Below are 25,259 nucleotides of genomic sequence, written 5' to 3'. Positions count from 1 at the left end.
TGCCTTTCTGGTTTAAGTTTCTGAGTTTATTGAAGAATTTGAGTTCTAATAATTCACTTTTCTAATTTCTCCACTTTTCTAATTTCTAATTTATCTACTTTTTCTTTGAACCCAGAATCAGTATTTTACTGTTCTTGTCCAAGCTTGCCTTTGCCTTTACGTCCTCTCCTAACTTTTCCCTGTTTGTAAGAATCAGAACCACAGCTGACCTTCCTAAGAAATCCCGGAATCCTTTAGGCAAGCCAGTTATCCTTAGTGCTATCTCCCTGGAGAATCCCAACCCAATTTAAGCCTGGCTTAGAGCTGAGTCACAGGACACTCAGTCTTCATTTTGGAATTTGCTTACCCCCATTTTTAGCCTCTTGTAACTTTGCTGCTGTTTTCAGATAATGCCACAAGATGGTGCCCAAATAGCAGCAAATTTCTCTTTCTCACATTTCCAAGTGCCAGTCAGCTTCCTTATCAAGTTCTTTGCCCTTAAAGTTGAGTCAAATCTAGTACAGGAATTTTGTAAGGGATTCTGCTGATTAGGAAAGATATGTCAAAATAGCAAGAATTTACTCTCAACTCATCTTGACTTCTGTAAAACCCCCCGGTTCATGACTTGCACAATCTTTTACAGACTTTATCTGAAATAATTGCCCTTGGAAGGAAGCACTTAGGCTTGATCATCTACATTTTATGGTGTCAAGATCAATGACTGACTAGCCATGAAATTAGAACTGGTATCGTGGCACCGAGTGAAGTGCTTGGGTCACCAAACCATGTATGGTCTTTATTGTCTCAGGTCTTGGTGAAAGTGTTAAATGGAAACCAAGTTCCTATGTTAAAATTTGAAGATGGATTGCCCAGGTTTATGCTTTTTTTGTTTTTAGAAATAGTTCTTAGTTTCCCTCCATTATGTGGTCATTTTTCCTTGTCGGAATAGGTATTCCAGAAGATTTCTGGCTCCTGAAAGTGCTCTGAAAATATAGAAATTTGCTTTTCCTGTGAAATATTTTTTTTGTAGGATTGTAGTAGAGAGATATGACTAAAACCCAGTGGGTACTATTTCCATTTGAGCAAGAAAGTAGGAGAAAAATATTGAAACATATTCTTGATCCTTACTGAAATATTTGTATAGATCAGTAAGTAGCCTGGAACTAATGGACAATTTTACTGAAGCGCTAACACAGTTGAGAAAGAATTAAAGTAAATACATTATAAGCAAGACAAGAATCTGGATCCTGCTCGGTTCTGACTTATTCCATATGCTTTTTATTTCTATTAGCCCCAGATCTTTCTCTTTTTATTATATAGTAATGGAAACATTGTTTCCACTTACAAAGCACTTGGAAAGTTAAAAATATTAACTCTTGGAATCAGGTAAGAGAAAACTAGGGAATTCACCTGTCTAATGATGAAAGTTTGCCTTGTACTTCGGATTAAGGGAAAGTCACTGGCTATGTGACCATACTACCATTTTTTAACACTGCCCTTGTTTACAGAGAGAAAACGATTGGAAGCCAAGCAACGGGAAGACATCTGGGAAGGGAGAGACCAATCTGCAGTTTGAACATCACTCAATGAAAGGGATAGTTCCAGGAATTCAGAAAATATTTCCAGTCTTCAGAGGATTTTTCCAGAGCTCTGTGTACATGCAGATGTGCATGTTAATGAAAGAAAGAGATAAAGCGATCAAGACAAGAGCTGACTGGGTACAGGAAGAAGATAGACTCCTGTTTGTCTTCACTCCTAAATGCAGTTCTTTGGAATCGCCTTACTGTGTTGGATGTGGAAGGAAGCCATCAGCTAGGAAGAAATTTGGAAGATGTGACTTCCAAGAGTCCTCTGGACAGGGCAAGTCACACTTCCAAGATGTTTTAAGCAAATGCAAAACAGAGGATTCAAACCTGTGACGATGGGAGATTTAGGCCCTGCAAAGTCAGGATGTTCCTTAGTACCTCACAACGCTGAGAACAGCAATGGGGTGGGGGTGCAGAGGGGAGAGAGCCATTAGTACAGAGAGATGGAACGGTGTCTGGTGTACATGGTATTCACAGAATCCACATCGCCGGTTCCAGAACCCCAGAGTTAGTGAACTGTAGGTATTTGCACTCCAGAGCTTGTACTGAGCTGAGTGCCTGGGGCTGCTCCAGCTGCACGGCAGCCAGGGGTGTGCCAGCTTCATTCCTCAGAGGAAGCCCGTCTTGGGAGCTGCGTGCCAGTTCCAGTTTCAGCAGTACTATCATATTGTAAGAGAGGGACATTAAAGCCCATTTTATGACACACGTCACTCTGCTGTTTGTCAGTTTCGTCATTCCCGTAAAGGAATTGAAGAGCAGCTCTCCCCTTTCCTACCCCCTGTAATGCTGTGCGTGGGTTTGGTGGACCTCTTGGTTCTATTGAACCCCGCTGAGTAGACCGCTGATCATCTCTGTGCCCCAGGGTATATGACAGAAATACTCTCCTGGGATTGGTATGTGGCAGTTCCTCTCCCCTTCTTGTCCTCTTTGCACATCCCACCTCGCTTGCTTGCCTTTTGCCGTTTCTGTCCAATCTGGCACCCTACAGAGGGCGTCTGGCACACAGCATGTTCTTGGTATGATCTTCTCTGCCTGTGCCAGAGGTGTTTGGCAAGCCGCACCAGACCATCCATTATAGCGAAGAGCAGCCAGAGTCAAACACACACCTCTGGGCAATGAGAGATTTCCTAAAAGACCAGAACAAGTCAGAGCTGCCATCTCAGGTTTTATCCTTCTCATATCTGCATTCTCAGTGTTTTTGAAGAAATCGTAGTGCTAGAGCTTAAGATGCTGAGGTAGCAAGAAATAGTGTCTCACTGTGCTTTCAATGAGGGCAGCAGCCTCATTTTTGTATGATTTAGTGCCCATGACAATAATAATGGTGGTGGAGTGGGGCTCTGTCCAAACGTTCCTCAAATTTCACTGGCCTTGGGTCTTGATCCCTGCTGCTGCTCCGGTCTTAGAGCCCGCTTAGTTCCTCAGCATTGTTTTTCTCATCCGTGCTCTGTTCTGAAACTGTCCCTTGTTCACGTTCAATACCTCCATTCCAAGTTTGGAGGAGTCATTAAGTCCTTCTCTTGACCCTCTGCCCTGGTACTACTTAGGCCAGGGCCCCTCTCTTTGGCTGTGGGCTGTACAGCTTGTGCTCTCTGTCTTCATAGAACAGAGGCAAATCTGTTTGAACACTGTGGCTGCATTTGAAAGGAAATGCAGGAAACTAGCCAGGTTTCATACTGAACAGTATACCTCTGAGGTATACCTTTGCTCTGTGTTGATTCTTCAAGGCTGAGAATGGCCTTGGGCAGTAAAAAAGTGATTGTTCCTATCACTTGCTTTTGAGGGTGCTTCCCCTTTCTGGCAGCATTTTGGCTTCTAAGGGTGTTGTTAATGGTAACATATAGTCCCATGTTTATTACCCAGTTTTCTTGTAGTACTCACAATTTCAAGAAGTTACTTTTGTCCTCATTCTAATGCTGTGTACTTGGTGTCTAGTAACTTACACTTTTTTTCAGATAACAGCCAGCCACTTCTAACTTTCAGATTTATCCTTATAAGTAGATCCAGAAAAAGGATTTTTTTAGCCAATACTGAAAGCTATGGAGTGTTTCTGCTTCTGCCATTAGTAGAGAATGCGCTTTTTAGTTGTATTTTTCCTGTAACTGGAATCGATATATACTGGCTGGAGGTAAGAGGACCTGCCCTGGCCCAGAAAGGACTACTTGAGCTTGTTCAGACAGGAACCAAATCCTTGTTCATATCTATGCCTTTGCACACTGAGCTAACTGGCGAGCCCTCTGTAGCTGCCACTGGCTCCTTTGGTAGATATTGGAGAAGACAGCTAGCGCACTCTGCTGTGTGTGTATGTTGCTTCCTATATGTTGAACTTCTGAATCCCAGTATGACCTGGAATTTATAGTAGAAAGACACATTCCCCTTGAGTTCCAATATACTCCTCATGGAGTGGAAGTCTTTGTGGAATAGAAATAAATTAGGCATCTGAATGGTAAGCTGAGGTTCCTAGTACTTCAGTTTCTCTGAGACTGAAGAATGCCGAGGTGAAAATCGGACATTTTTGGTTCTGTCTGGAATTTGGTGGTTGGTTTTCTGTTAACATTCCTCATCTAGTTACAAGTCATGCCAGCCACATCTTCCCATGTCCTTCCCTTTCAACTCAGGTGTAACAGCGCAACCCTTGTATAGCTTTTTCCAAGAATTAGAACTGGCTGCACCTATCGAATGTGTGATGTGGGCAGCACGTCTGAGACCAGAGCCGGTGGCTGGCTGCCTGGCCTGCTTTTTCTGGCCTTCTTGGAAACTGGATCCCGCCAGAAGCTGCGGGGAACCTCCCTGCCTGAATCTAGTCATCAGTCACCACATGCTCCCCCACCAGCTACACATTCTTTCACAGACCATTAGCTGCATGTGCGAGTATAATGTTGTTACTGTTTGGGAGATGTTTGCCGGAGCGGACAGGAAATCAGTCCTTCCCTCGTTTACCTAAACTGCCATACCGAAGCATAATACTCCCTCTGCCTGACGAAGGAGAGGAGGGAAGGTAGAGGAGAAGAAGGAAGAAAGCACTTCTTTGTAATCACAGAGGATACCCCGGAGCGGGTCCCTTTTCACTTCCTAAAGAGGGGCAGCTCTCGTGTGGGGATGGGAGAACTAGTGTAATTCTGCCCCATCTACCACCATTCCCTCTGGCCTTGTAAAAGTTTACCATCTCTGGACTTTTCCTTCTTTCCTCCTACTTTTCATCCCTTAACCTCTCCAACCCACGGTTCAGCACAGAGCCTAGGGAGGGAACTGGGAAGCAGACATGTGGCAGGGCTGCTGTGAGTAGTATGTGTGCCCCAACATCTTAGTAACCAGGTCACCAGGAGTGAAAAGGGGTGGAGTAGGGTGCTGGCAGCTGCAAAGAATCACAGCCAGTCTTGTCTTTGTCGCAGTCCATAGTGAGCAACCTTTATTGGCATTAGGGCGTCCGACCTGTAAGGATCATCTCTCAAGTGTGTCTAAGTGGAGACAGGATTAAGAATCATGTCAAGAAGACCAGGGGATTTCTTCCCACCTGAGCAAGGGCATATCACAGCCACATCAGGCAGGGGTGGTGGCCTTTCCTAGGTTTACTCAACTAAATTACATGTTCCCCCTTCTGACTTCTCCATAGTCTTCTGTCCTCCACTCTACCAGATCTGTCTTTTTTGTCCTGCAGAGATGAGTGGCCTGTTTGGCCACTGTTCTTTCTGCTGCAAAACTTTGTGCAATGCAAAATTCACTCCAGAAACTCAGGGGACCTGACATGTAGGCCCATCCTGAGATGCACAGTGATCGTGCCGGCTGGGTTTATGGCAAGTATTTTTCCCTTGGCAGTGGCCCTGGCAGCATCTATGGTCCATATCACCCCAGCCGTCTTTCTGTTTGGCCTTCTCTTGCTGCTCTGCAGGAAAGCTGTATCGGGCCACTTCTGTGAATCTTGCCCCGTCTCAAGCACTCAGTAACGGTGGTTTTGGCCCATCAGGAGATAAGGGGATGCCAGAGGCCTAAGCTTGCAGGGGTATTAGAAACACGCATGTGTGCAGTAGGATAAAGTTAAGGGCACTGAAGAACAGACTCTTAGTGTGACAGCTGAGTTGTAAATGGGGACAGATCGAGATCGAGCAGGGGACTGAATTCACCAGCTTCTCTGCCACTGGTGACTGGGATACAAGTTGTGTTGCGCAGAGCTCCTAGCAGAGCGCTGACCTCTCCTCCTGTGTATTTCACTCCTCCTCCAAGACGTTTGCAAAGCACCATTTAGATGGGGCACCGGGCCATAGTCCATTCATAAGGAACTGACAGAACCAGGAGCCCTGGGGCAAAATCCAGGAAGGACTGGGTCTCCTTATGGAAAAAGAGCTCAGCTGAACAAAGCCTGAAGGCCGTAGCCCAGAGACCAAAGGTCCTCAGGGGACAGGCCCAGAACCATCCTGAGGGAGCAGTGCTGTCCTGGTTTGGTGATCTTGCCGTCAAGAGGCTTCCTGAGCAGGTTCTTGGTGCCCCTTGGCACTGGCCCCTTACCCTCAGAGTTAGGGCTCTGTGAAGGGCATGGCTCCAATAAGCTGAGGTATCTGGTGTACGGGCAGCAGCTGGGAGTGTGTGGTGAGGGCTTCAGATGAGGTTGTTCCTGAGTCGCTGCTCCTGCTCCTGGGAGAGCTCCGTGTTAGCTCGGTATGCGTCCCCTGTGGGCCGAAGGAAAACAGGTAAGCAGCCGACCTGACCAGAGTCTCATCCCCTCCCTGACAACTTCACAAACACCAAGACATCCTGCCCAGCTCCGCCTTTCCATCAGGTTAGTCATGGGCACTAACAGCAATCCGTTGTATGGAAACAGATGCCAGCAGATGTGTAGTTGCAGGGCCATGGGGAAGGATGGGCCGTTGAGTGGGACGGGCTGTGCCAGTTACTCTCGCTTGCCCCCTCCCCCGGTTCCTCCTCTACCCCTCCTCATGCCCTAGAGACCTGACCCCTACACACTGCCTCACCCTGGCTCCCTCATCTTCTGGTTTCTGGTTGATTCAGGTCAGTGGGAAGCAACAGCAAGGGATTAGAGGATGGAAGGAGAGAGGCTGGGGTATTTCCTCCCCCGTTCCTGCAGGGATGGTCTCCTGCGCCTCCGGCCCCGCCAGCTGCTTGCTGCTCCTCAGTGCTAGCGTTCACCTGGCTCCAGGACACGCTTTGCCCCTTCTAGCCCAAAGGGGTGACGTTCTTGCTCATCCCTGGATGTCTCAACACCCCTCATCTCCTTTGTCCTACTCACACCTCTGTATAGTCCTCGCGTTAAATAACCTCATGCTCCCACCTGAGTGGGCGCGCCCTCTTGTTTCCTGCAGGGGCCCTGGGGGGGTCAGAGCTGCGCGGTGCTTCTCTCCTTGCTCGCTGCCCTGGCCCCTCGCAGCCTGCCCCAGCCTCTGCCTCCACGCCGGCAGCCTCGGGTTCCAACTCCTGATTTCCCTCACGGTCCTGTCTCACTTAATGGCAGCAGAATCTACTCAGTCACACAGTTGTCAAACCCTTTTTCCTCTTCTCACTGTCTTCCATCTGTTGCCAGAGTTATCTTCTGAAAATATAAATCGGATCTTCTTGCCTCCTTGAGTGAAATTGGTTCATGGTTCCCAGAAGCCCACAGGATAAAGCCCATTCTCTTAACAGGAACCATCGTAACCCTCCCTGCAAAGAACTCTAGTGGGTTTGAGTACACAGCCCTATTTTACAAAAGAGAAGACTTCTGAGGTGGAGATTTCCTCATGGTCTTAAAGCTAGACGGTGACGGAGCTGGATTTGGTGCCCAGTGAAGCCTTCTGAAGCCACATCCTGCTCTTCCTCCTGCTCCTGGCGGCTCTGACTTCTGCCTCTCCTTTGAAACCACCTCAAATGTCCCTTCCTCTGGGAAACCTTGGCTGGCCTCCAGGCTGTTGCTCAGAGAGCACTCTGCATGCTCAGCTGTAGTTCGCAGCGGCTTGGGGTTCTCAGTAGGGCTGGGGTTGTCCATTTGCATGTCTGCTTACCCTACGTGACCCCTAGCTCCCCATTTTACTCCTATTTGTGTCCCTAGTGGCTGGCAGTGCTCAACACAGAGGTAGGTCTCAATAAATGCTTGTTGATTAAACGAACAAGCCTGCTCCACCCCTATTGCAAAGTGTGGGGGTGAATGCACACACCCCACAGCAAATACAAGCATTTTAAACTTGAAGATAGAGGAACTGCTGCCTTTCTTTACAGGCAAGTGGGGCAACCACCTCCTTAATCTGCACCCCCCCCCCCCCCACTGGATCGTTGCTTCTTCGTCTGAAGCTACCAATCCTGCAAGTGTCCTGAGCCCTGTTCTCCATGGTCCCTTTCCTGGAAGCAGTGATCAGGGCTGGAGGTAGCAACACAGATCTGGGGGACTTCTACGTCTGCCTGTGAGGCAGTGAGCCTGGGATGGAGGCAACTAAGACCTTATGAAAGGACGGGGGAAAATAACAGACTGGAAAAGGGAAATCCTGACGTGGCCTAAAGTAACAGGGAAGATTCCAGGACAGATGGGGGACTGAGTTTACAATCCAAACGACCTTAAGGACAAAGAGGGACATAGAGTTATTGGGTGAGCCTGATGCAGCTTGTTCCAGAAATCTACCCTCTATGAAGCTGTCAAAGGAAATTCATCTCTGTCCCATCCCCAGCCTTGTACACACACACTGAAGTCACACACAGGGACACTGAGGGTCTCCCAGCTCCCCGAGCCCACGTGGGGCTGGTCTCACGGTGGCCCGCAGTTACCTGTGTGGCAGTTGTGCAGCCAGACCCGTTGGCCATCATACTTGCAGCGGCACCGCATCATGTTGTTTGAGAAATCTGACTCTGCCACCTCGAACTTGGGGTTCACAACCACCTGGAGTGAGAGAGGGTCAGCTGAAAACAGGTGATTTGGCTTCTGAGTTGACAGTGGCTGTGATAATCCTTTACATTTCATGTAGTCTTGTAAAGTGTGCTCGTATTTTTCATTAATCCCTACAATCACCCCCAGGAAGTAGGCATTAAGGTCCTTATTTTACAGATGGGGACTAAGCTATGACTTGCCCATTATTCATTGAACCAGGACTCAAACCTAGGTCCTGGATCCTGATCCTTCCCGTATAGCGTAGCTACTTCAAGTGCCAGACCTGTCAGAGGTCCTATTTATGAAGCTCTCCATCTTCACGTGACCTCAGGGAGCTTTTAGAACATCTGGAAGAAATGGAGTTCCTGCGGGGAATCCCCAAGCCCCCTTACCTGGAAGATATAATCCCCAGGGCCCACGTCTGTGATATCCACCCATTGGCAATCAATGTCATGTCGGTAGGTGTCCCAGCAGCCGACGGTCACTCCCTGTTCCCCAAAGTTAGCACACGCGTAGCGCCTCTGCATTCCTGTAAGGGAGGTACTGACAGTTATGAGGCCCTGAACAGGTGCCCGGAAGCCAGCACCTGCTAGGTCTTTCACATCCTTTATCATTTAATCCTCACACCAGCCTTGCTAGTTGAACACAGTCAGACGAGGAACCTGAGCTTCAGCTAAATATCCTGCCTGTCCCAGCCAGAATTCCTACTAAACAGGAATCCAGCACTGTAGCAAAGCCCAGCAGCGACAGAGATTATTTCTTTGGATGTTCTAGCAGAAATTCCTGTTGGCCTAGGAAATGTGGTTGGAAGACTCCAGCCCTACTGTGCTAATTCATTTGTTCCTCCAACCCTGAGAAGGGCCAGTGTTTCACCACGCCATTCTGAAGGGCTAGGAACTGTGGGTGTGCAAATAGGAATCAGACAGTCCGTGCCCTCACAGGGGTGAGGGCGAAACACGCCTGCAACTATTACCCAAAAAAGAAAGCATTAAGCATTTTAAACGTGGCACACAGTAGGTTGGGAATACGGAGGGAGTAGAGAAGGTAAGAAATTCCACTTCTGGAATTGCCTTGCGTGCTGACCGCTGCCAGGCCCGAGGCTCCGGGTGCCCGAGGCTGCTGAGCAGGGCAGAGGGGATCCTGACCCCAAAGGGGCAGAGGAGTGTAAGGAGGATATGCCAACAGGATACCACGTACCTGTGGGGCAATTTGTGTCCTCTAGACAGAAGCTGGCCTTGTGCCCCTCAGCCACCTTGGAGCCATTGAGAGTGAGTAGGTCATAGTGGGTGAAGACCTCAATGCTGTGGTAGTGCCTGCAGAAGGGGCAGAGCTGTCAGCCTGGCAGCAACAGGAGAGGGTCCTCACGGAGGAGTTGGCAGGGAAGACCGAGGCCCTAGGCCCCATCGTTACCCAGAGAGGAGGAGTGTTATGATAGCAGAGCAGTGCCCTTCTCCCTCCCAAACCCAGGGTTAGTGTGACCCACGGCCTACTTTCCTGGCACCCCTGCCAGGCAGCAAGTCACAGCTACCCCCCCACCTAGGGTCTCACACAGGCGAAGAGAGGTGAAAGCTCCAGGAGACTGTGCCTGGCTACAAGGCCTGAACCCTGCGGGTGGAAGGAAGGGGCACGTCCAGGGACCAGCCCAGGAGCAGAGCTGCTGAGTGAGGAGGGATGCTTACTCTGTGCCCTGCCAGCCTGGGCCCAAATTGCTACCATTGTTTCCAGTCCAGCTCTAATGACAACTCTCTTCCTGCTACAGGGAAAGGTGCTTATCATCTCAGCAAAGCCAGGTCCCAAAGTCACTGCCCGTTCCTCTCAGCTTTCCCCACCCACAGCTGTGTCCTGAAGTAAGAAAACACCCTTTTCCATTCCGCCTCTGTCACAGACATCGTCCGTCCTTCTGTCTGGGCTGGAGGCTCCTGACAGGGAAGAACGCTCATTGTCTCCTTCCAGTGCCAGCAGCCTTCGCACTCTTCCTTGGGGGCCTCGCTTTGCTGCTGTGGAAACCAACAAGCTTTTTCTGCAGAGCCAGCATCCTGGATGGGATGGCTATTCTCGGTCTCCAGGTTTCTAGGAGTCCCCACTTCACCTGGCTTTTAAAGACAAGGCCTCAGGCCCAACAGAAAAAAATTGTCCAATATCATTCTAACAGAGCCCAGCTCTGCTGGCCGTGGGAGATGGACACGAGTACGTCCGGGGCAGGCAAGAGAGTGATGGGGAGGGCTGCTTGATGTTCCTGGGATTCCTCACTGCCTCCTGGAGGCAAGGCCAGTAAGGCGTCTGGGAAGGAAAGCTCTTTCCCAGAGCACACACCCCTTCCAGGGAGGCTTGCCCGGGAAAGACCAGACTGGTTTGGCCCCAGACCCTGCTTTTTTCCCCCTAGAGCCGAGGCCTGAGCAGGCACTAACCTGTGGCACTGGTGCCAAATCCAGCTGTGGCGGCCCGTCTTGGGACGAAAGTCAGCCCGGCCCAGGTTGTGGATCTGCGAGGAGAAGCGCAAGAGGCGCCGGTGTCCGTAGGGCCAGTCCATGCGGTCAGCTGACTGGGAGAGGCAGTTCTCTTCGTGGGCACAGTACAGCTGGCTGAGCGGGCGGTCCTCCAGGTAGGCCGTCTCCTGCACTAGCTGGGCATTCATCACGAGGTCGGGAGCACCTGGGACACAAAGGGCATGCTGGAGACCGAAGGCTAGGAAGGCAGCCCATTTTGCTCTCTGGCCTAGAGGACAGGCTCGCCTCCAGACTAAGCTCTTTTGGAGGGCCTGGAAGAGTAGGGCAGCTTAGGAGTCAGGAGATGTGAGTTCTAATAACAGGAAAGATCTATCGCTTTAACCTGGGAGGCAGCTAGTGTCACAGTGAAGCTTGCTGGCTTTGGAGCCAGACCGCCTGGGTTCCTCTCTTGGCTTAACTTCCGACTACACCATAAACTAGCTCTGCGACTTGCGCGACCTTTTGTCTATCATTTTCCTCACCTGTAAGATGGGGACAATGATAGTATTAGTGTGATGGACCTGTGATGTTCTTAGATCGTGGTGTGGTGATAAGCATGCAGCTGATGTAGGCTAGTATTTCTTTTGTAGACTGCGTCTCAGCCCATAAGTGCCTCTGTGGCCGGGCTCATGTAACCCCTCAGTAAGCTTGGCTGAGGCCTAGCTTGTCACCCTAGCACGCTCTTCCTCTAGGCCTCAGTTCCTGCGATGTAAGGGGCAGAGGGAGAGGGCTGGAGAGCTGCAAGAGTTGATCTCCGAGCCTGCTCCTGGGTTCTGCTGTTCTGGTCCATTCTGCTACATTTCCTAAGCTGTGCTTCCTCCAGTTCTACCTTGATTGCTGCTGGGGTGTCCACACCAGGGCATCCTATGCATCCTCCTCTGAGGCATCGCGGACATTCCGATGCATAAAATCCCAGCATGCTGGAGCCTGTGTCTCCTCTCCCATTCCCCTCCTGTCCCAGGGGCTCCTACCCTCCTCAGAAGCTGGCGTGCTGCCACTGCTGGCCCTCACGTGTGTCAGCACGGAAACGTGGAGGTCCACAGCTTTTGCCACGGAACACCCAGAGAGAAAATCGCCAATTCTCAACACTTGTTCATGCAGAACCGGGGTACAGTTTAGATTTGAGGCAAAGCCATCAGATGGGTGAGCCTTGCGTGGACGATGGTGAGACGGGAACAGGGGTTTATTTCAGGGGACAGGTGCCCGGTGGGGAGCTGGTTTGCTGGGTGATGTCCGTACCATCACTGAATGTTCCTGGAAGTCCTGAGGTATATTTTGGAGAGAGCCAGGGTATGCCCACTGACGGACCCTAGAATTCCTGAGGGAAAGGAGTCCTTTCAGAGAGAAGAAGAGAGGGGAGAGGCAAGCAGGAAATGAGAAAAATCACAGAGGAAACTGGGGACGACCACGGAGGTGGCAGGCCGGCTGCCTGTGCTCAGCCGCTGTGAAGCATCGAGTGCCTCCAGGAGGAGAGCTGCCGCTCCAGGCAGTAGAAGAGAGGGGTGCAGGTTCCCAGGGGGGGAGGGAGTGGGGAGCAGGCCCCAGCGTGCTGGGAGCCCTACTGCTGGAGGCCCACTCGGAAGCCCCATCACCTTGCGGGGCAGGCTGTGCTGTAAGGGCTGGCATTCTTCCCCTGTGTGCGGTCAGAGAGGAAGTCCTAAAGCTGGCTGACAGAGGTTAAGGATGTCTGGGCCTTGAAGCCTGGCTGGGAAGAAGGTCAAGTGGTGACTTGGGTCGGTGGCAGCCTGCAGCCTTTGGACTGGATGTAGTTCTTGGCCCAGACCTGGTTGGCAGATGTCAAATCAATGCTGCTACTCCAAGAATCTGGGGGTGGGGGCAGACCAATGCCTCAAAATGGTCTTGACTTAAAGCCTTGTGGGTAAATCCCACAGCTCACTGTAGCCCCATGCGTCCTCACAGTTCTATACCCTCTACAACACATTTCAGACTCTTTTCTTACCACAAACTGCAGTAAGAAATATATTTTATGTTGTGACCTAGCACACACATACATAATTTCAAGAGAAAAACACTACCCTTACTAAATGTAACAACATTCTGCTGTTTTTTATCCTATTTTTTTTTCTTCTTTTAAACTATTGGTCATTACATGAAAATTGAAAAACACTGTTGTGCATCCTTACGTTTTCGTGTATTCTCTGTTTTGATTCTCATGGTAACGCCATGAGATGGGCAGGGCAGGGTTTGCGTCCCCATGCGGCAGGTGATTTGGCCGCACGTGGTAAATAGCAGAGCTGGTGCCCAGTGTCCGGCCCTCCTGCCACTCCCCAACCCCGAGGGCCTTGGAGCCGGGACCAGCACTCGAGGCCCTCCCTGAGGAGGAGAGGTACAGGCTTGCCAAACTGGGGGAGCCCTGGCCCCTCCTGCTACTCACTGTCTGTGCAGGAGACTCCGGCTGAGAAGCGCCCTACGCCGTGGGAGCAGTGCACTGGCCCGTGCCTTTGACACTGCTGCAGGGCCAGCTCTGTGCCCGAGCAGTGCACCCCGCTCATCACCACTTCTCTGGCCCCCGGTGTCCCCTGCCAGTACCAGGTGTCCTAAGAAAACAGCCAGCATCACCCAGTCAGGGCTGAGACATGCTTTTAGAGTCACCCGACTCCCACCTGAGGCTTGGACCCCGTCAGACCACCCGCACCGGGCTGTGCCCAGCCTTGGCCTGAAAATCTTTAGTGATGCCACTCTGGACCCCTCTGGTATTAGAAATGTCTTCCACGTATTGAGGCAAAAATCCACAGCTATGGCTTCCCCCGCTGGCCCTGTTCCCATCACGCTCCCAGACGGCAGCCCTCAGCTGTTTGAAGAGGCTGGTCCTGTTCCCTTCCTGTCCACCCAGGCCTGTCCCTTTGCCCCAGCTGTTCTTCTCAAACCCTAGATGGTCGGTTGAGCTCAGGGCTGAGCCCAGTTCTCCAGGGTGAAGTGTGCCCAGTATTGCCAGACAGGCCAGTGCGGGCGAACTTGAAGAGGTTTCTCCATCGCAGCCATGCCCCAGGCCTCTGGACTTTGTTTCCTTGATATCTTTTGAATCTATCCATCTGTTCGCCCCAGGACTGCCCCTAGCCCAGTGCACGCCAGCACCATTCTCAGCTGGGCTGCTGCAGTAGTGTGCCTCTCTGTGTTAATGTTCATCTCCACCCCAACTGTGTGCGAAAACACCAAGGAAGAAACCTTCTAAACATCTGCACTGCAGGCTTCAGATGGTCTTGCCCCCACCTCCTCCTCCACCCTCACACTTCACACCACTCACCCCAGACTGCCGCACTCCATGCGGGCCCTGACTTCCTCAACAGAGTCAAGTGTTCTCCAGCCACAAGATCTCCACAAGGGCGCTTTACTCCTCCCCCACCTCGTCTGGCTCACGTCTACTCATCTTTCCTACAGACATAATTACGTGCCTGTGGTGTGAACGTTTACGAATGACTGCCTCCCTCTCTTGACTGTATGGGGCGACTGACTGCTCCGGGAGGCAGGAACTGTGTCTTGTTCACCACAGTATCCCAGCAGCCAGCACTATACTGGTGCAGAGTTTCACTCATAATTAATTGTTGAATGAATGAAGGGTCAGCCGCTGTAGCACGGGACGTTCAGGAGCACGGCAGGGACCTACCTGGATGGCATGGCTGGCAAAGCCCAGGCCCAGCTGTCGGCAGGCCACCATGGCTTCGTTGAGGCCCCAGTGGTCGCTGCACACAGTCCCCCAGCGCTGGACCCCGTTCACCTCCACCTGCACCTCCACCACCCCCTCCTCGGCGCTGCGCCCGCCGGCCAAGCGCACCTGCAATGGTCAAGGGTGTGTGAGGAGCGGGGCCGCCTCAGGAGGGGAGAGCCCAGGGCTGCGGGCCTGGAGACGTGCCCAGGCCAGCTCGCCGTGCAGCCCTGGACACCACACTCCCCTCCTCTGGGTTAGTCTCCCTGGTAAAGTGAGGACATTTTATCAGATAGTCTCTAATGTCCCTGCCCGCTTGAGAAACCTGACTCAGAGCGCCTGCCCCTGGGGCTCCCATTCTGGCACTTGCCCTCCTGCTACCTGAAATCCTACCATTGATGACAGCTTGCCTATTGCCAAGGGCTTTCATATCTGTCGTCCCATTCACAAGGACCTGTGAGACAGTTGACCCCATCTTACAGAAGGGAATCAAGGTCAGAGACACGAGAGACTGGCCCCCAGTCCTTGTTAGCGTGACACCTGAACCCTGACCACCCCATGCAGCCTCCCAGTGCCACTCGCCAGCACTGACACCTGTGGCCCTCTGCCCTAGGCGCCTTCTCCCAACTTCACAGGGGACCTGAGAGGGTGGGCTGGGAGAGCCCAGTGACCTGAAGAGTCCCATTGATATTCTGACATCTCCGAAGGCTAGAACCTGGCCCTGAGGGGAAGCAGGCCAGGCCAGGGGAGGCTCACAGAGGAGAGGTCCCAGAGCACTGGCCGCCTCTCGTGAACCCCTCCCCACTGGCTGCGTGCAGTGTCCCAGGTTATCTCAGGGCTGCCCGGACCCGAGCTCACCTGGTCCTGGAAGCCCACATCAGGGACGTTGCATCTCACGGCAGCGTCATTGGCATGCTGGCAACCACTCTGGGACCCCTCCAGGGAGGGGCAGTCACTGAGGGTCCGCTCGTATCCCCTGCAGCGCACCTCACTCAGGTGGATGGGCCCCAGCGCTGCAGGAGGTGGGGAGAGAGGCCGTGGGGGGGCTCCTTCGCTGCCCCACAGCTGCGGCCTCCCCCCTGCAGGAGGGGAGAACCAGGGCCACCCGGGCAGGGACCAGCAGCACACCCAGGCCCTCCCACCCCGCCCCAGGCCTCCTCACTCACCTTGGCCCAGCTGGGCCCCGAAGAGGGCCTCCCGGGCAGAACCGAAGCCGAGCTGACGACACACGACGCTGGCGGAGATGAGGTTCCACCCGTGGTCACAGACCGTGCCCCACTGGCGGTTCCGGAGCACCTCCACCCGGCCCTCGCCCACCTGGGCCCCCGCGCGCAGGCGCACCCTCGTCTCCTGCGGGGAGAAACCCAGGCTTCAGGGAGGGCCGAGGAGGAGGCGGGGAAGGGGCTGCACCCCCGCCAGAGCCCCTTCAAGCCGCGTAGAGCCAAGGACCAGAGTTCCAGTCCCAGCTCCAACTTCTGCAGCCATTGCCTTGAATAAGCGGCTTTTCTCGACGTCCCCCTTCTTCAGTGACAAGGAACCGCCACAGTAATAACTGTGAAAACAAATTCCAGCCCTAACAAAAGAGCCTTAGGAGTTGGGGTCCCTGGTCTTCACAGCTTGCTGCCTAATCACCAGGTAAGTCCCTTCCTCTCCCCCAGCCTCCCTGCTGCTTTGTCCTTTGGGGCTGAACCTAGAGCAACGCTTCCCCAACAGATCTGTGAAATGATTTTAGAGACCCGCAGGGACATGTGTAGTGAAACGCACAATGGGGGAGTCATTTCTGTTCTAATTCTCTCCCATCCTTCTGATTTCATCAAGGAGGAGGCCATCCCAGGTGGCGCTGCCCTGTCTGCACCGCCTCACCAGCACTTGCTCGTTGCTTTTTATAACAAAGAGCCAGGCTCAGGCTCAATACCTTCAGCCTTCAACGGGATGTAGCTACAATGTAATTGCAGTTTTTATGGTTACCGTCTATTCACGGCCAGTGATGTCAGCTTTCCATTTATGATGGGGTTATAAATGTCCCTTTTACATAAATCCCAAAGTTCCACTGTTCTGTGATTTGCTCTCCTCCTCCTGGTCTGAACTGATGCCCCCTTGATAGGAGTGGTTCACCCCTCCTCCCCTGCCTCCTCATCAGTCCCTCCCCGTGGGCAGGGTCCTGTGAGAGGGGCCTGTGCCTCCCGGCCTGCGTGCAGGCCCCTTGGGACCCACCTCTGCCCCGGACTCCTTGCGCCCGGGCTTCGCCTTCGGAGGGTGGAAGCGGGGGCCAGCCACACAGCTGACCACAGCGTGCATGCCACCCGGGCAGGCCGGCTGCAGCTTGCCCTGGGCTGGTGCCACCTGCACCTGGCAGTTGGCCATGTGGGGCTCTGTTCCCAGGCAGTTAACCCGGTGGATCCAGAAGGAATTCTTCCTTGTCAGGCTCTTCAGTCTGGAAGACAAAGGAGACTGAGGGTGGGGGAGAGGTTGAGGGATGGGCTCAGGACTCAGGGAAGCCAAGGCACTGGGGAGGGGAGGAGAACGGAGGGGCGGGAAGGAGGCCCTTCATGCCACACCCCTTAGCATCCTCCCCTGAGGGTGCTGCTCCTTACCTAGACTTGGGATCCGTCATCTTCGAATTCCAGACTTTCCTGGATGGGAGCAGATGGGTGGGGAGTGGAGTGGGTGCAGAAGTCCTGCCCCCGTCACCCTGGCTCCTCACCGTTGTCCTGGAGTTTGCACTAGACGTCACAGTTTGTAAACTAGTTCACAAATCTTATCTCAATGCTGAGCTTCACCACCGCCCTGAGAGAATGGCCACTCCACAGATGACGATGGTCTATCTCCATGTTACAGGCAAGGAAAGCAAAGCCCAGCAAGGTCCCTTGCCTAAGCCCAAAGCAGAGTCTCTTCTGGACTGGGCTGCCCCGGGGCAGGCAGCTCCAAGCTCGCCCTTTTCCCCCGTCCAGATGAAGGGCAGCCTTCAGGGAGCAATTGGAGAAAAGGGGCCCTGGGGAAAGTCCTCTGGGGACAGGTTGAAGATGAAAGCCTTTCTGCTGGGGGCTGCCCACCCAGAGACACAGGCTATAATCAGGGCTGCCTTCCTCATGGGTGGTAGGAGAGTCAGCCAGGCCTAGATGTGCAATTACTGGGCAGAAGGGAGTCAGGGACCCAGATCCCAGCCAACCCCAAGGACGGAGCCACGTGGCTGGCCTTGGAAACCGCGGGGTCATCTAAGTCAGTGATACAGGACAGAACAACTGAAAGTGATTGGGGATGGGCAAGGGTCAGTGACTCAGATGTTTTGTGGGAGATTTATCCCTTGATGAGAAACATACGAAGTTTTTACTGACAGAGCTGGCAGAACTGTGACTGGTCATCATTTACAGGCTGATGCAATCTTGTGACAGTTCTGTCACGTTTCTGACAGAAGAGTTTTATGTCTCCTCTCCCAAATGCTGCCCCGCCCCACGCCTGGCTTACACACAACCCAATCAGAGCCTGGCTTGGATCAGAATTGAGGAAATTCACCGGAACAAAGTTCAGATAATTCCTTGTGGATTGGGTAATTGAGACCCAGATGCCCTACAAAGGCCCCGCAGCTGGTTATCGGCAGAGCTTAGACCAGAACCCAGGCCATCTGTACTTGTGCAGCACTGTATCTTTACCTCACTACATAGGTTTAATTTTTTAATTAGGGACACAATTTTACATTTATTTACATTTCATTTTGGGATTATTCTGTATTATAGTCAATTCTTTTTATCTGATTGGCAAGTACGATGTTTACTTTCTGACTGTTTCTAGGAATTTCCCAGGGTCTCGAAGTTCATCCTCACTCTTAATTATTCTGAGGGGTCTGTTAGCCAGGAAACCTGGGCACATTCCTTGGTTAGGCCTGCTTCCCTCGCAATCCCAACACCCACTGAATGTCCTCCCATAGACACAGACTCCTGCCAATCTCACTGCAGCCTGCAAGGTCCCACATGTCTCACACACACACACACACACACACACACACACACACTCTCACCACCTCCCCCCCCACCCCCCACACACACACAGTCACTGCCCCACATCCCCGCCTCCGGCATGGCCCTCCACCGTCCTACCTGTAGTAGTGGCTGATGACAGGTGCCTCGCTGGGGAAGCCCAGCATCCCGCACACCACCCTGCTGTTGTTCCTGGTCCAGCCCTGGTCACACACCTGCCGCCAGTGGCCATCGTACTTCACTTCCACGGCTCCCTCGGTCACCGGGCTCTGCCGCTTAGCACTGGCAAGGATGGGCTTGAGCCGCACCTCCTCCAGCTGCTGGCCCTGCAGGATGTGTGGTCACTGTGGGCCCCCGGATTCCTGCCCCCGCTGAACCCGTTGCATGTCTTCATGTGGGAAAGCTGGGGCTCAGAGCACTTAGAGATCACCCCACCCAGCACCCTCGTTGGAGGGGCCAGGGAATGGGGGCCCAGAGATGGGGGGGCATTTGCCGTACATAGTGAGTATGAGGCAGATGCATGGGTTACTTAGGGTCCTTTCCTCAACTCCAGAGAGAGCTGGAGGTCCGCACCCTCCCTGGGATCAGGATGTGAGCCCTTGGAGTTTGGGAGGCTTCCGCCTGGCATGGGGGGGGGGGGCTTCTTCATGCCACCCTGGGGAGGGTGGAGGATGGACACAGACCAACTACTTGAGACCACCAGCAGGATCCTTTGGCCCATGAGACCCCTGCCCTAGCCCTGGATGACTCAGACCAGTGCAGAGCCCACTGTCAGGCCTGCCACATTCAGTGGGCCAGGGCCAGCTGTCCTCAGGCTGAGGCTGCCTGGTAGCAGAGGGTAAGAGTCAGAGACCTGCCCTGGCTGCTCCTGTTGTTTGGCTTGGGCTGTTTTTAGCTCGGGGTTGTTTGTGCCAGGAAGAGACAGCAATTGTGGCCGGGCCTTGTGGGTGAGGCAACCCCCTAGCCCCCTGCTGCCTCCCTCATGGGGAGCAGCTTCAGTGATTCCTGGCAGGCCCAGCCTCTGATTCCCCGCCCACCCTGCCTTAAGCTGGGGCCCTCTATCCACGCACCTGCTCCAGGCCACAAGCAGACGTCAGGGCCCCGGGGATGCTGCCCAGCCCGCACTCTGCTCCCTTTCCCCTCCCTCCTCTTCCAGGCTCATCATCTGGAGGCCCTCTGTCCCGTGACCCCCTCTTCAGCTCAGGCCAGAGCCTGAACAGCCTCCTCACCTGGGGCCCAAGGGCATTGGAAACCCTCTCAGAAAGGTAGCCACGCTGGCGCTGGGGGCGGCACACCACCCCAACATCCTCCGAGTGGCTGCAGTCACTGACGCCCCAGCCATTAGAACTGCACTGGTCCAGGGAGCTCTCTGTGCCCACACAGCGTACATTGTCCAGCCAGATGGGTCCTGTGGGGGAGGGGATGAGTGATGCTCAGAGAGGCAAGTCATGGGCTCTACCTCCTGGATAAGACCCCACAGTCATCAACTTTCCTCTTCCAAAGCCTGAGTAGGAAATGGAGGTGGGGAGAGGAGTTGGTTCTCCTGGGAGCTTGGTATCTACAACCCTGCCTACTGCCTTGGCTTGGCATCAGGTTCCATAGAACCTGCTTTTGGAAAATGCTAGGTAGGTCTAGTAATTAGATCTACCTGTTCCCTCATTCATCTATCTAGTCATCCACTCAACAGCAATTGCTGAGTACCTACTGTGTGTGATTGCTATATTCAAGGAACTTAGAGTTGAGTGGTAGTGATGGTGATGAAGGTGGTGGCCTCACTGCAAGTGAGAATGGGAGGGCAGGACAGATCATTTGCAGCTGGAGCACTCAGGAAACACTTCATGGAGGCGGTCATTTGAGCTGGGTATTAAAGGACTTAGGAACGTGGTATGTTCTGTTGGAGGCTCAGGGAGCCCAGCCCCTGAGAGAAGCCCGCTACCATCTCCTTGTCATCCTGCAGGGTACTCACCCTCCCCTGGGCCATACTTGGCACTGTGGGCCCAGGTCAAGGCAGCCTCAAAGCCCAGCTGGCGGCAGGCCACTGTGGCCTCCTGAAGCGCGAAGTTGTCATCACACACGGTGCCCCACTGGCCCTGGTGCAGCACCTCCAGGCGGCCCTCCTCCGGGCTGCTCCCTGGGCCCACCAGTCTTAGCTTCACGGTGCTCAGTGACTGTAGCCGACTGGGAGGGGCCTGGCCCAGCAGCAGGAGCAGCAGCAGCAGGGGCAAGGCGGCTGGTGGGGACCACATTATCATGGTGACTTCAAGGGCAGCTGGGGTCAAGGCACCTGGGGAATGAGCAAACATGACAATGATCACCACCTATATCCCTGACCCCAGTCCTCTTCTGCTGGCAGAGACAAAGGATAGCATGGGTCCCTCAGAGATAGAGAGAGAGAAACTGTGTGGTGGCATCCATTGACTCTGGGCTCTGAGGTTAGTCCATCTGGTTCAAACCCACCATTTCTTAGCCATGTAACCGTGAGGAAGTTTAAGTTTAGCCTTCTTGAGTCTCAAGTCTCCTCATCTGTAAAGTGGGGGCAGTAATCCTTATCTCCTAGTGTTGTTGTGAGTGCTGAATGAAACACTGTATGTAAAGTGCTTATCATGAGCCTACCATATGGTAAGTGGTAGCTGTTTTTGATGTGGTCTTATATGTAGAAAGAGGGGGCTACCCTTTGAGTCATGGGGAGCCCAGGGGCTAGATTGTCTGAGCTGGAGGAGATAAAGGGTATTTGGTTTAACCTCCTGACTCTAGAAATAAGGAATCAGGTCCTAGAGAGTTTAAGTGACTTGCTTGAGCCACACAGCAAGCTCCACCTCTAGGTCCACCAACGTGCATGATTCATACATTGATTCAACAAATGTTTCTGGAATATTTGCTCAGGCCAATTATTAGGCCAGGTGCTGGGACACAGAAGTGAACACATCAAACACTACTCTCTGCCCTCATGAAGCTCAGAGATGAGGAATCAGGGAAGGCTTTCAGAGAAGGGACACTTAACCAGAGCCTTGTCAGATGAATAAGAGTTCTCTTCGGAGGGAAAGGGAAATTCCAGGTAGAGAGTACAGGATGAGGAAAGGAAGGAAGAGGGAAAGAGGTGAGTTTGTGTAAGAGAAGGGAGTGCCCTTTCTTAACCTTGTACTGCAGTATTGGGGGCTTGGAGGGGACTGAGGTGGAGGGACAAGCTGGGACCAGATGATCAAGGGTCTTGTACACCATGTGGTGGGTTTGCCCTTCATCCTGTAGGAAGTGAGGGGCCATGGAGGGTCTTAGGCAGTGACCATACATGGGAGAAGGCTCCCATCTCCAGGAGGCCATCATTAGATGCTCTTTAGGTTCTTATAGGGTATGAGTTGGGGGCTGGTCCTGTCCTGTCCCCTCCCCTTCATACATTAGCAGCCTTGGTCCTAGGAGCAGGGCTGGGAAGAACACAGAGGACAGTCATCCCTGGTTAGAGCTGTCAGAGTGTCTGCAGCCACCAGTGCTGAAGCTCCTCCACGGCCAGCTCTACTGCTGATGGGGAGCTGAGGCCGGCCCAGAAGAGTGGATGGAGAAAGTCTGGGAACTTTGTATTGTGTCCCCAGTGCCCAGAATAGTGCCAGGTAGGTAGGTGGCACCCTGTAAATATCTGCAGATACATGGATGTGAGGTGACAGAGCACCATGCTTAAGCATACAGACTGGGAGTCAGGCTGCCTGAGTTCACATCCTGCTTCCACCAGTTGGTTTATGGGTGGGTGGTCTTGGGCAAGTGAATTAGTTTCTCAATGCCACAATTTCGCCCTCTAAAATGGGGGTAGGATCCTTGTGAAGAGTAAATGAATGAACACATGTTAAACCCTTAGAGGAGCAAGCTCTCAATTGATAGCTATTACTAACAGCAACTGAAATAACTACTATAGAACCATTGGTCTAGGTTGGTCCCAGCCCCTCTTCGGATAAAGAAGGAATGGAGGCCGTGGGCCCAACTCAACAGCAAGTCCCCAGTACCTGATACCCTCTTTGTGACACTTCCTTCCCAGACTTAAGCACTGTTTCCTTCATGTCCCTCCCCACTCAGGGGCTTGTGGGGTCTCCCTGCTGACTGTCACCATGTGCCGAGTGCTCCCCGCTGCTTGGGATGTCCCCATTCCCTCCTCCCTGCACCCCTAAGGAGGAGGTGGACAGCTAGGGACTGAGACAAACTGAGTCACTGTGGATAGGGACCTTCCCCAGGTGACAAAAGAGGATCAAAGGACCCTCTAGCTGTTAGGACCCAGTGGCCACAACCGGTCTGGCCTGAACGATGACCCCACTCTCCACCAGCAGGAGTCAAGATGCTCCTCCCTCTGTCACCAGATTATGTGACTCGAGTCAGATGCTTTCTTCTTTCTGAGACTCAGGTGCAACACCTCTAAAATGAGCAGGTGGCCCTGGGGGCCCCCCACCTGTGATATGCTGTGATGGGCCAGGAGGTGGGCTGGGCAGGTCTGTCGTGTGGCTGTGACTGCTACCCCAGAGTACTGTGGAGGTCTTATTAGAGGCTGCGGACAGTTCTGGGCCAGCAGGCTCCCTCCCACCCCAAGGGGCCTCCCTGGGGACAGGGGTGGGCTTCTGAAGGACCCTGGGTGCTAGACCAGCTCCCTTCCATGAACACCTCCCAGGATGTGGATGGGTGGTAGCAGGAACTGAGTCATATTTAGGGAGAGGCTTCTCCCCAGCCTTCCTGCCCATTGCAGGTCCTTCTGTAGTTTTCGCTCCCATCACACTTTTCTTCTCACGTTCCCCAAACACATCCTTCAATTCCCAGCCTCCAAGCCTTTGTTCTCACTGTTCCTTCTACTTGGAGATCCCTTCCCTCTATCTCAGATTGTTAAATTCCAACACATCTTCCCACACCCAACTCAAATGCTACCCCCCCTCCATTAACCACCCCCCCCCCACCGACCCCCATCGTCCCAGCACTTGGTGTCTTTGCTTCCTGTCTCCCAGTGGAGTGTCTCCCACAACTGTTCCCCCAGCACTGAGCACAGAGAAGAGGACCAGGCTGAGAAGCCTCCCTTAGAGAAGGAAACAGCCTCAAAAGTGACAGTTCTTTTCCCAAGTGAAGGAGAAAGGGACAGAGTGAGCAGAAGGAAGGCAGAGGAGGAGGGCAGATTAATAATGTTATCATTATTACTATTCATTTAAAAATATTTGTTGAATACTTATTTCCACTTTACAGGTGAGAAGATGAGGCCCAGAGAAGCTAAGAAACTTGCCCAGCCAGGATTTAAACCCAGGCAGTCTGGCTCCAGAGCCAGGTTCCCAGTCATGAGAGAGACGGACATGGCAGGAGGGGGAAGAAGGAGGGAGGCAGGGAGATGAATGAAATTCCACTCTGTTGCTGGTTGATTTATGACCCAGCCGTGGTGTGAGGGCACTGGGCTGAGTGCCAGCGCTGAGGGCACCAAGTGACAGATCCAGAAGCCTGCCTGCTTGAAGGAGAGAGGCACCTGATCCAGGTGCTTCCAGGGGACCCTGGCACCTGGCTTGACTTGGCCCCACTAGGGAGGCTGGACGTGCCCGAGGGTGTTCAGGAGAGAGCACTGGGGTGCAGTCCTGGTGGCAACCAGCCCCGGGAATCACTGGAAGCCTCTTCTCCCGGCTCTTCAGGGAGGGGGTGGGGCTTCCCCCTCAGCCCTGATACCCTCCCTGGGACCACTGATTGTGGTGACCTGACACAGTGCCAGCAAACGTCCACCTGTCCAGGCATAGGACACGTAGAGGTGGAAGCCCCCTGTCCACCCTCCATCTCTGTCCCCCCATCTCCCCACCCCCCACCCCAACCCCCAGCACACTCAGTTTTGGTCTGTTTCCTCAGAGAGCCCAGCTCCACCCTGCCTCTTTGTCCCCTAAGTCACAAGAATGACATCTGAACCCACCTGCCCATTCCCCTGCTTCCCCCGCTCCCCCGGGGAGAGAAGGCCAGAGAAATGGTTGTGCTACACGCAGCGTGTCCACAGACGAGACACGCAGGCACCCCGAGGCCTCGATGCACCACCCTGAGCGGGCCTTGGGCCAAGCTGCCCAGCTTGGTCACTGCCACTGGAAGCAGGGTGGTGAGCGACTATAGGGCTAGGCTAACTGTCCATGGGACCCCTGTCCCTCCCATTCCCAGCCTTCAGGAACCCTCAGAGACTTGCAGATCCCCAGAGAGACAGAAGTCGGACAGACAGGACAGCGACAGACAGACCTGGCCGGGGCCAGACCGGGGCCAGACCGGGGCTCACCAGCTGGAGCGCGACGTTGCGGGTCTGGGGCCGGGACTCCGCGGCCGAGCGGCGCTAACGGGCCTCCTGGGGCACCCTGGGGCCCTTTTATCCGGCTGCCGCCCGCGGGTGCCCCCCGCCCCGCCCCGCCCGCCGCCGAGGAGGCCCGCAGGCCCCGCCCCCGGGCGGACCTGGACTCCGCCGGCGCCCCGCCCGGTCCGCCCCTACGAGGGCCCGGCGCCCCCCCTCCGCCCCCCCACCCCGGACACGGCCCAGGGCAGCCGCCCCCCCCCCCGCCCCCCGCAGCCCGCTGGCCCGGAGGTCCCGGGATCGCGAAGTTGCGGGGGTCGAGGCAGCTCTTTCCCGTGGAGGGACCTGGAGCGCTGCAGCAGGAGGGACTGTGGGAGGACCGGAGTTCCCGGGAAAGGACCGCGGCTCGGCGCCAGCTGGCTGCGTCTGCCCGAGTGCCGCTGGGGCCTCGTGAGTGAGTCCCCGTCGGT

General features: G+C 53.8%; 2 protein-coding genes across 7 annotated transcripts in view; one reads left to right on the top strand and one right to left on the bottom strand.

Annotated features, from left to right (window-relative positions):
- R3HCC1L (R3H domain and coiled-coil containing 1 like) overlaps positions 1-2,266 on the top strand; it is a 79,651-nt gene extending 77,385 nt beyond the window's left edge. For all 3 annotated transcript variants that reach the window (XM_057736205.1, XM_057736207.1, XM_057736206.1), the window contains one exon: positions 1,488-2,266. In XM_057736205.1, coding sequence (XP_057592188.1) covers positions 1,488-1,555 — 68 coding nt within the window. In that variant the 3' untranslated portion in view covers positions 1,556-2,266. The remainder of the gene's footprint in view (positions 1-1,487) is intronic.
- Positions 2,267-4,952: 2,686 nt separating this feature from the next.
- On the bottom strand, positions 4,953-24,889 carry LOXL4 (lysyl oxidase like 4). 4 transcript variants are annotated; one of them, XM_057735480.1, is made up of 15 exons: positions 24,781-24,889; positions 20,497-20,814; positions 19,760-19,938; positions 18,651-18,856; positions 17,151-17,189; positions 16,771-16,990; positions 15,723-15,906; positions 15,415-15,569; positions 14,518-14,685; positions 13,288-13,450; positions 10,815-11,058; positions 9,604-9,719; positions 8,799-8,935; positions 8,307-8,418; positions 4,953-6,226 (listed from the first exon to the last, which is right to left on the bottom strand). In XM_057735480.1, exons 2-15 carry the CDS (start codon positions 20,780-20,782, stop codon positions 6,156-6,158), a joined length of 2,280 nt encoding a protein of 759 aa, XP_057591463.1. In that variant the 5' UTR covers positions 20,783-20,814; positions 24,781-24,889; the 3' UTR covers positions 4,953-6,155. The 4 variants fall into 4 exon arrangements, with proteins under 4 accessions (XP_057591463.1, XP_057591462.1, XP_057591464.1 ...); XM_057735479.1 differs by lacking the exon at positions 24,781-24,889 and adding an exon at positions 24,744-24,759; XM_057735481.1 differs by lacking the exon at positions 24,781-24,889 and adding an exon at positions 24,744-24,759 and having other exon boundaries at positions 18,651-18,847.
- Between the last annotated feature and the right edge of the window lie 370 nt (positions 24,890-25,259).

This window comes from Hippopotamus amphibius, chromosome 5, assembly GCF_030028045.1.
Source record: "Hippopotamus amphibius kiboko isolate mHipAmp2 chromosome 5, mHipAmp2.hap2, whole genome shotgun sequence".
NCBI lineage: Eukaryota > Metazoa > Chordata > Mammalia > Artiodactyla > Hippopotamidae > Hippopotamus > Hippopotamus amphibius.
Note: the sequence above shows the minus strand (reverse complement) of the source record. Positions and strands in the feature narration are given on the sequence as shown.